This window comes from Crocodylus siamensis, chromosome 15 (assembly GCF_052110815.1).
Source record: "Crocodylus siamensis isolate JL-2025a chromosome 15, ASM5211081v1, whole genome shotgun sequence".
Lineage (NCBI taxonomy): Eukaryota > Metazoa > Chordata > Crocodylia > Crocodylidae > Crocodylus > Crocodylus siamensis.
In genome coordinates, this window is record NC_143409.1 from 49,353,428 (window position 1) to 49,364,028 (window position 10,601).

Below are 10,601 nucleotides of genomic sequence, written 5' to 3' on the forward strand. Positions count from 1 at the left end.
CGAGAGCACTGTGGCGGAAAGAGATCTTGGAGTCATTATTGACTCCAAGATGAACATGCGATGACAATGCAAGGTCACGGTGAGTAGGACTAACCGTACCTTGTCATGCATCCATAGATGCACTATGAGCAGGGCCAAGGAGGTGATCCTCCCCCTCTAAGTGACACTGGTCAGGCCGCAGCTGGAGTACTGTTTCCAGTTCTGGGTTCTGCACTTCAGGAGGAATGTGGACAGCATTGAAAGGGTCCAGGGGAGGGCTACCTGCATGATCAGGGTGCAGCAAGGCAGACCCTACAAGGAAAGGCTACGGGACCTGAACCTGTTCAACCTTCACAAGAGAACCTGAGGGGGTACTTGGTGGCCATCTATAAACTCACTGGGGAGGACCAGCGGGGTTTGGGAGAGACCTTGTTCCTCCTAGCACCCCCCAGGGTAACAAGGAATAACAGCCACAAGTTATTAGAGAGTAGGTTTCGACTAGACATCTGAAGGCGCTACTTCACAGTCAGGGCGGCTAAAATCTGGAACCAACTTCCAAGGGAAGTGGTGCTAGCTCCTACCCTGGGGGTCTTTAAGAGGAGGCTTGACGTCTACCTGGCTGGGGTCATTTGAACCTTGTTTCTCTCTCCTGCCCAGGGCAGAGGGTTAGATCTGATGATTTACAAGGTCCCTTCCAACCCTACTTCTATGAATTTATGAATCTGAGCCAGTGGACCAGCTATGAGGTGAGGGCTGAGAGAAGCAAGGTATTGTTGGGGTCATCCTTTGTCCTATGATTGCCCATGTCATCCTCATGTCATCTCCACATACCCACTTCATCCATCCATTCTTCTATCAATCCTGAACAACCCCATCATCCATCCCCACACACCCCATTCATTCATCCATATGTTGATCTCTAACCATCAATTCAGCCAGGCATCCATCTATACACACCTATTCCTCCCTTCCCTTATCCACCCCCATACCTCCCTCCATGCTGTGCCTATACATTCTGGGCACCATTTGTCTATTTCCAGGAAAGGGAAAGGCAGCGGGGTCTTGGGGGGTTAAAGTAGGGGAGGCTGAGAGCCCGGACTCTTGAGGTCTCTCCAAGGTAATCTAGAGTGAAGAGGGATGGGGGAGGTTTATGGCTCAGTCTCAAGATATCCGGGTTCTACCTCTGCACCTGGGACAGGTCCCCTGGGGTGTATCAGGTTATGGTAGGGAGAGGTGGGACCAGGATTCTTGGGTTTTCATCCTTTTTCCTCTACAAATACAAGCCCATCTCACCAGCTGTTGTGATTGAGCCAAGAAGGGGAACAGAGAGGACCATAGCTGTGATCCCCCACAGCTCCATGCTCGCTGAATGTTGCTCCAAGAGAATTAAGCTCAGTTTGCAAGAAGTAGCTTGCCCTGGATGTCACAGAAAGCAACAGCTTTCTGTGTAAGGGAAATAGATCCAGGAAGGAGACAGGAAGTTCAGAGGTCAATGGTGAGAGCGGGGGGAGGTACTAGTGGTCACCAAGAAACTGGCCAGTGGTTTCTAGAGTTCTGTAAGGGAAGGAAACAAAGTGACTTGGGGGAGAGGGGGTACCTTGCTTTTGGTGGCTGAATGGCATGGGGCATCTGTCTTCTCCTACAACCATGATAAGGTTTGGGAACTCATTTTCTATTGGCTGGAATCCCCATCTAAGCTAGTAAAGACACTTCTTGGATCCAACTCTGCTCCTGAGCCCTTTGTGCTCCTGAAGTTGTCCACAGCCAATGAAGGAGACATAGCACAAATGCCAGGAATGACCTCATGGTAACCAATCGTGAAAGGGGGAGCACGGGTTGCTGGGATAAGATGAAGGCTGCTGACTGCATTATGCTGATGTTGCTTGGAGTGTTAAAAGCTAGGGGTGTTATAATGATTTTGTGCTCTATAGACAGAGAGAGACAGAAACATCATGGATTTATGTAGTGCAGACTGAGAAACTACCCCTCTACCCATCAATCCATCCATCTCAATATACCTTCTCCAAACACCCAGCCATGCCTACACACTTCCCGTGGCATGCATGCATCCATCCCCACATTCTCCATCCATCTATCCAGCACCCATCCATCCATGCATCTCCATGTGCCCCATATGTCCATCCAAGCATCCATCCCCACCTACCCTCTACTATTCTAACTTGTGAGTCCTGCTCAGCTGAAGGCAGTCTGGGGGCCAGGACACATGCTGTTGGATGCCTTACCACCCATACCCACAACTCTGCAATCATGTCAATAACTGTTCATACCCCTGAATGCACAGTCCCTCCTCCTTGTCCAGCCACATTTATCATCTTCTTCTGAGGCGAGTGCAGAGGCACCAACCACAAAGGTTTTCACTGGCTCTCAGAGAGCGGTGCTTCCGGGAAAGGAGGAGGTCGAGCTGAGGGCCCTGCAGCCCTGCTCAGAGAGCAGAGAGCATGGAGCTGCTGCCAGCACTGGGTTTTGTCCTTCTTCTCATCACCCTTCTCATTGCCACCTGGGGAGCAGGTAGGTTGGGAAAACTTAAACATTGCCCAGCTGGCCTCCACACCCAGCTCCATCCACCTAAAGCCACCCACCTCTCCCTGCCAGCAGCCACCCACTCTTCCCTCCCTGGAATCTTCCCTTCTTGTTCTCCATCCCTCCCACTCCTCCTAATCTATCCATCTCCCTTAGGTGTCTAATTAATCCAGCCAGCTAAGCAACGGCACTGTCCTCACCTCCCTACCCTGTTAAACCATCTATATTGATTCTGTAGCAATTTCATCCATCTTCCCTTCTACATGCCACTTCCACCCCTCCATCCATCCCCAAATTTCCACTCTATCCTCACATACCCCCACCCAGACAGATTTCTCCCCTCTAGTACCTGATCATTTTTCTTCCCCTACCCCACATCTCCCAACCCATTCTAGAGCTACCTGATTCCTTCCGTCACTTATCCTGTAGTAGTGTCCATCTGCCCATTTGGCAGTATGTTCCCCTCTCCCTATAGTCTCATCGAGAAGTCCTCTCTGCCTCTGCAGATGTCTCTCCCTCCTGTCCTCCACAGATTGCCTTCTCTCCATTCAGTTTCTCCCCACATGGCTCTCTAGCATGCTGAGCAACGGACATGCATGAACACACTAATCTAGACTGTCTTTCAGTCCAGAATGGCCCATTTGGGTGCCTGTGAGGGTGGGATTGGCCCTTCTCATTATGGAGTCCAATAAGTAACCTGTGGTTTTTTTCCTCTCCACCCCAACAAAGCTGGTGCAGCAATCCAAGATGGGTGTCACAAAGGTCTGGCCATGAACGTAAGTACCTGGAACCACAGAAGAGGTAAGTTTGCTGCTGCCCTGGTTCGCTTCTCACCCTCAGCCTAAATATTCCCTACTGCAGCTTGAGACCATTGCTCCTTTCATGTCTCCTAAGGTCACAGATAAAATCCCATTGCCTTCCCCCCAGCATCACCCTTCAGAGATTGGAAGACTGGTATGCAATCCCCCCTTCATCTTCTCTGTTGCCTTTACTGCAATACCACACAGGCCCTGCAGTGTAGTGCAGGATGATAGGAAAGTTGGGCTGGAACTGACCTCACAGAGTCGCATGCAGTCAAGCCGATGATTCAAGGTTGAATCATCCTGAGCCTTGTCTTCTCCAGTTCACTAAACTGTAATGGAGAGAAAGACAGACAGAGGAACTGAGGGACAGAAAGATAGACAGTTCTCTCTGAGGAGCCAAAAAAACTAGAAATAAATGAAAGGGGAAAAGACAGGTGGACAGAAATGGATGTAGGATTGTAGGTTGATCAAGGTGATGGAAAGGGAAGACAGAAGCTGTTGTTCAATCAGGAGAAGTGAGCAATTAACTGTGGACAACAGATTGTTATGGGGGAGACTCCCATGAAACACCAAGCTTCACCTACTCTGTTATCAGGAGTTCTTTCGAGGGTTGTGACTTTGGCTGGCTCTCTGTTATTTCCTAGAAGATTTCAGAATTTCTCAGGTTCCCAAATCTCTCAATGTGACAGCTGGAGAAAGTGTGACCCTGAGATGCACTTTTGAAAACCACAGCATGGGGAGAACAAAAGTGACCTGGTTCTGGGGGCCTGCAGGACATGTAACACTGGAATCTCACCACCCGTTCTACAAGGGGAGGATCCAGACGTCTGACCTGGAGCAGCACAAACACGGGGAGGCCACATTGATACTTTCACCCCTGGAGGAGCGGGACTCCGGCCTCTACCACTGCTGTGTCCAAAGAGATGGTGGGAAGCCTGAGCTGGGAGAGGGCACCATGCTGAGCGTTACGGGGAAGAATCAGAGCCAGACAAGTGAGTGGGATTAAATCAGAAATATATTTGTTAGGAGGCAGATCAGCGGGGGGAGAGGGCAGTCCCTTTTGAGTTCTGCTGGACTCGGAACAATTGCCTTGGAAGAGCAGCAGCATTTACATCCAGGGAGCACTGAGAGAGTCCACTGACTACCCCAGATTCCTGCTAGTTTCTGTCCACTCCATTGGTGTGAACCACTCTCTCTCCTTTTGAAACATAGTGAATTTATACTACTCAAACTATTCTTCCTCATACAATGTTGCTATCTGGAGCCATTTCTTGGCAATATGTATCTTCTATTTCACAGCCCAGCAGTCTGTTCTTTATTTTTAGCTCTAAGTAAAAATCTTCAGGGTGGTTCTATGAACTCAAATATAGAAATGACTCATACAACAGTGAGGCATCAAAAGGTGTCAAGACACTCAAGAGGCTAGATTTTGTTTTTTGAATCTGAATAATCTAGCAAACCAGTGAACCTTTCAGTAGTTATATTTGTTTTTGGCGTTGATCTGCAGCTGAATCATATAGCACTACTCCCCTCTGCACCCCCCTCTCCTGTCCCCAGCATAACAGCAAAACTTCCAGTTTGTTTTGACCTGGAACAAAATATGTGCTGCAATGATGTATTACACCATTTACACACCTTGTTTTCAAAATGCAAGACCCACCAATGCATGTGTCATAGTCATGCTGTGGAGAGAGCTGTTGTCAGGTTTGAACTAGACAGGTCCACGATTGGGTTGTGTTTCCAGCTGGCATTCTGCTGTAAAGGCTGTCTCATGTACGGTCACTGCCAGGAGCTGACTACGGTGGTTAGATACATGACCTCTGCACTTGCAATCTTGCCAGTGTTAGATGGAAACTTGGGGCTCTTCAGAGGGAAGCTCTCCCCCACCCCAGGGGCTCACTGCAGACAGAGCCAGAGCAGGGATCTGAGGCTGGGTTGGGCAGTGGGATGGACAGGAGAGAACTTGGAGGTTTTGCTGAAGTGTGTATGGAGGAGGGCATTGGCTGGGGAGTGCAGGGTAGGGAGAGAAAGAAAGAGACTGTTATGTGTGGGTGTGGGGGAGAGTGTGAAACAGAAAGGATATAAGAACTCAGAGAGGCAAGAAACAAATGCACATCTAGAAACCACAGCCCAAAGCAAGACTTACTCAGACATACATGGACCCAATACTGATACACACACAGACGTACACATCCCTGTGCAACACTTGGCTTTATAGCTTGGCTCTAAGAGGGGCAATTTAAACCTCACTAGTTTCATAGTTGGTAGGGTCAAAGGGGACCTAAGCAGATCATCTAGTCTGACCCCGTGCCATGGGCAGGAACGGATGCTGGGGTCAAATGACTTTCTAGCCTCCTTTTGAGGCTGCACGGGGCCAAAGAAAATATTTAATTGAACCAAAACCTAGATTTTTGTTTGGTTTCTTTTAAGCATTTGACTTTTCTCTAATGAATTTTACACACTATTTAAATCATGCTGAATGAGCCCATGTGATTAGAAGGCTGCTTTGTAAAGATGGTAATGTAATTCCAGTGATCTCCTTCCCTGGGGTTCTTAACCCCACATGACTCCACTAGGGCTCAAGGGATCAAGTAGAAACCACCCTCCACTAGAAATTTAAGTTGCTGAATTAAAATTAAATTAGTAAACACATCTTATGGACTCCAAAATGGCAGGCTTCAAACTAACCTTCTGTCTGGAAAATTTTCCAGCATCTTCCAGAGCCAGGCTGCAATAGATAGCTAGAGGTTCCTGGATAGATGGTCTTGCCCTGCTGCTCAGGGTCAGACCAATGCAATATTTGGGTTCAGGAAGGAATTTTATGCCCTGGTCAAATTTGTACAGACCCTGGTGTGAAAGTTTACCTTCCTCAGTAGTGGGGGGCATAACCTCTGCCTAGGATGTCTTGAGCATATATTAACAATTTTTAACAGCAGCAGGACATTTGTTGTCATGGCCCCCATGCTTTCTCTGTGGAAGGTTTGGGTATGATGTCTTTTGTGGTGTCAAGGGTTGTTGGGAGTTTTACAAAGAGTTTAGATGATGGATATCTATAGGATGATTTAGATATGGATGATCATGCCTTGGACAGGAGGTTGGACCAGATGACCTCTGGAGGTCACTTCCAGCCCAACTTCTCTATCATTCAGTAATATTTAAGGCACACTGGGCGATACCAACAAAGGTAAACACAGTCTATAGGCGGATGCATCATTTTACCTGGGATGGATTCATGGGTGGACAGCATTTAGAAAAGTGAGGGCACACATGAGTTGGCACATCATCCCAAAGAACATGACATACATTTTTCTCCAATTAAAGGGAACCTAGATGTTACTAATATGATAGGGGGCTAGCACTATAGTATTCAATTTAATATCAAAGCAAACACAAATTCAGCCAGTGGAATATGCACTATATTATATATAATCCTATCATTAATTGGCTAGATTATGAAGTTAAAAGAATAAACACAATCAACTAGGCAAAAAAGAATTGAAATTGTCCCAACATATTGTGCCATTTATCCAGTAGTCATTCCAGTTAAGTGTGCATTGCTTATTCAGATTGAGAAAACAAAATCTAGCCTTCTTGAGAACCTTGATGATACCTCTAGATCTCCACCGTCACTCATTTCTACATGCGAGTCAATAGGACCATGTCTGAATCTACCTAGTTTTAGCTAGAGCTACAAAGCATCTGCAGGGCTGGGCAATGGAAGAAAGATATTCCCAGGAATGTGTGACAGATTGATAGCATTGCAGAAGAAAGGATGGTTTTAGTGGTGGAAGATCAACACCATTAAAGGAAGAAGTGGTTTCTCACACCTGTGGAGTGAAGAGAGATTAGCAGGAACCAGGAAGATAATAGGCCCTGAAGTCTATTGAGTTTAAAATCACGACCTTATGCTCTGGTTGCCCTGGGAATATCACTGTCATCTATTCTGTTCTCCAGATGAGAGAGAGTGCTCAATGAATTCTACAGGGGATCAAAGCACAGAGATCATCACGTACAGAGCTGGACTTGCTCTGGGAGCCATGGCTTTCCTTGCCATGATTGTCCTTCTCCTACAGAGATGCAAAGGTACTCAGCTCTTTGGCTGCATCTTCCACATTCCCACCGTTTGTGTTATTCTTTCAGCTCTTCAAATTCAATTGCTACATGCTAGCCCAAGGGGAGTCTTCAGCTTTCCAGCTACTCCTCTAACTAAGCACTTCCTGCTTGTTCTTCAACTAGTAACTTCTTCCTTGTACCCTTCTTCACCAGAAACCACCACCAAGACTCAACAGCAGCCAGCAAAGGTAAGACTATCATGCTCCAGCTCTGTACTGAGGGGACAGTGGTCACTTCCAGAGAGGGGTGAGATTCGACCTTAGGCTGATTTAGGAAGTTGAAGATAGGGGGTGCAGATGCTGCAGGTCATTATCATGTAGAAGACAAAATACATGTAGGAGAGGAATGGTGGAAAAATACCAGGACATACCTACTTCAGTCTTTGCCCAAGCATGACACAGGAGCCTGCAGAAGACATCCAACTCGGCCAATGGCAACACTTATGTCCTTACTTTTCTCCAGTGAAAGAGCAATCAGAAATTTTACCAATGCGCTTGGGGCTAGCACACTATTATTCAGTTTAAAATCAAAGTAAAAAAACAACTCTAACTAATGACAGGTGCACTGACATAATAAACCATATATAAAATTAGCCGCCCCCACCACAACCAAGTAGGCAAAAAGCAGTCAAAATAATTAAAAGATATTGTCATTCATCTTGTAGTCATTCCAGTTAATTCTATGTCTCTTATTCAGATTTAAAGGACAAAATCTAGCTTTCTTAAGGCTCTTTCTTGACCAGGCCTCCAATAGTTACTCTCAGTCATTTCTACACCTGAGTTAATATGGCCACCTGTGAGTTAACATTTTAGTTAGAGCTAAAAATAGTCTGAAAGGCTGCAAAATAGGAAAGAGAAATTCCCAGGAAGGGCTGACAGACACATCAATGTTGCAGAAGAAAGGATTGCTTGAATAGTGGAACATCAAGACCCTTCAAAAGGAGAAAGGGTTATTCTCACCTGTGGAGTGGCGAGAGATTGGCAAGACTCAGGGAGGTGAGAATGACCCATAAAGTCATAAAATCAGAGAGACTGAGGGTTGGAAGGAACCTCAGGAGGTCACATGTAGTCCAACCCCCTCCTGCTCCAAGCAGGACCAGCCCCAGCTCTCTCACCTGGGGCTTAAAAACCTTAAACGACATATCTCCTAATATATAAACAACTTCTTCTCCTGTAACTTAAGACCATTGGCTCAGTGTTCTGTCATTGCCACCACTGAGACCAGTCAAGATCCATCCTCTTGGTCGCCAACCTTCAGGTACTTGAAGGCTGCAATGGAATTACCCCTCAGTCTTCTCTTCTCCAGACTCAGCAAGCCCAGTCCCCTCAGCCTCTCCTGTGTCCTCGTCAATGGACTCTCATGCTGCTGCAAGAATAGAAATGTCACTTCCACTTCCAGGCAGTTGGCCTTAAAATTTTGGGGGAGCAGGAATCATAGAGGAGTGTGACTGCATCACTGCACCTGGGTGCCTCCTAGTTCTAGGCCTCTGGGACTTGGTGAACAACAGTACTCTGGCCACTTGGGCCATTACCTTCATGACGTCACAGACCTTGATCCCATCTCCCTCTCAGCCCTCTCCTTTTCAAATGGAAGAGCCATAGCCTCTTTAGTCTCTCCTGGGTATGGCAATGGCTCCTTTGGGTTGCCCTCTTCCAGACATTTTCTGATTCTCAGACATCCGGTGTACATGGTAAGGCCTCTGGGGAAGATGCTCCATTTCATATATATGCCTGCTAAGTAGCTTCCACTTTTCTATTTGGCTTTCTGTTCTCTCTCCTTCCCTCTTGAACTTTCCAGTTTTAACTCTCTCCCTGAATGTGAGGAGACAGATCCCTGGTGATTCTTTCCATCTTCCCAACAGAGGCACAGCCAAGCTGGTGGTGAGACTAGCGATGTTTTGCACTATGCTGAGATCAATCCAACACCAGGGAAGCTTGTGGAGTATGCCTCAGTCCAGACACACCCTGGGGAATGCTTAGAGTATGCATCAGTCCAGATACGTCCCCTCTGAAGTAGTTGGATCCGTCTGTGAAGTGGCGACCCTTGGAATACAAGCTGGAGCTTTGAGGCCAGAGATATGCATCTCAACAGGGTTGGTCCTGGCTTGTCCAACCACAAGAGTCTTTTCTTTATGGATGGCTTTTGATTAATGGTCATGGGCACAAAAGTGTAAAACTGTAGTCTGATCCCCACCTGCTGTCGGTTGGCCATTGCTCTAGTGGTGGTAGGGGCCTGACCAACCCAGCGGGGATAATGGTGGCCTCCATGCAGATGTTTCATGGTGAGTGCCTCAAGTCCATGCATGAATAAAATCTTCTCGTGACCCTTAGTCTCTGCTGCTGTCATTATTCTAAAAGCATCATAAAAATCATGGCTGACTATGGTTTATAGCCATGAGCGAACACAGGTACAAGGCTGCAGACCACTTCAAAAGTGGTTAATTGGGTGAAAATCTCTCTCCTCATTCCATGAGGGTTCAGATGAAGACATTGCAAAACATAACGCCTGCTGTAATTTGGGTCTGCACTTCATAGGCAGAGGAAGGGGCTGTGAACACCACCCCCTCAGCAAGTAAGTCTGTGGAAGGGAAGGGCCTGGAGGAGATTGAGGGCCCCATGGTCAAGAAGGGAAGGGAACAGGGTCTGGAGTGAATAGAGCCCCAGGGAGGGTTGTGGGATGGTCAGAGCCCAGGCAGGTCATCCAAGGGCATGGGGGAGGCTCCCACTTCTGCATGCACCCTGGGAGAGACATGGTGGGGGCATATGCCCCCCTGAATTTGTGCATGGGCTGCCACTGAAGGCTCAATTACTGCACTCTGCTGTCTTTGGCCTGGAAGCCACATGATGCTCTGTGCCCACCACTACCAGGCTGTGCAGCATCCCATGCCCACCCAGCGGAAGAAGGCACATGGTGTAACACAGCTCCTGAGGCAATGGCTGTAGGACACAGAGCCCCAGCCTGCAGTGGCAGCCTACCTCCACCCCACGCACAGATCCTGGGGGCATGTGTGCCACATGCTTCCTTCAGGGTGCGCGCAGTGGCAGGAGCCTCCCTCTACTTCTGGACAAGCCTTCCAGGCTCCAGCCATTCCACAACCCACCCCTGAGACCCATTTCCCCCATCCCTTGCTCCTTCCCTGCTCCCTTCCTCACAGTGGGGTCCTTG

At 47.7% G+C, this 10,601-nt stretch overlaps 1 protein-coding gene across 1 annotated transcript; it reads left to right on the forward strand.

Moving 5' to 3' along the window:
- Positions 1 to 4,027: 4,027 nt before the first annotated feature.
- On the forward strand, positions 4,028 to 9,709 carry LOC149852672 (uncharacterized). The gene is made up of 4 exons (XM_090029600.1): positions 4,028 to 4,315; positions 7,278 to 7,406; positions 7,590 to 7,624; positions 9,298 to 9,709. The coding sequence occupies exons 1-4, from the start codon at positions 4,057 to 4,059 to the stop codon at positions 9,445 to 9,447; spliced, it is 573 nt and encodes a 190-aa protein (XP_089885726.1). The 5' UTR covers positions 4,028 to 4,056; the 3' UTR covers positions 9,448 to 9,709.
- The last annotated feature ends 892 nt before the right edge of the window (positions 9,710 to 10,601 follow it).

What these genes read in the sequence shown, in the direction of transcription:
- LOC149852672 (XM_090029600.1), top strand. Translation starts at nt 4,057, where the DNA reads ATGGGGAGAACAAAAGTGACCTGGTTCTGGGGGCCTGCAGGACATGTA. An exon ending in GAAGAATCAGAGCCAGACAA is followed by an intron (nt 4,316 to 7,277) that starts GTGAGTGGGATT and finishes TCTGTTCTCCAG; the next exon opens with ATGAGAGAGAGTGCTCAATG. An exon ending in CTCAACAGCAGCCAGCAAAG is followed by an intron (nt 7,625 to 9,297) that starts GTAAGACTATCA and finishes TCTTCCCAACAG; the next exon opens with AGGCACAGCCAAGCTGGTGG.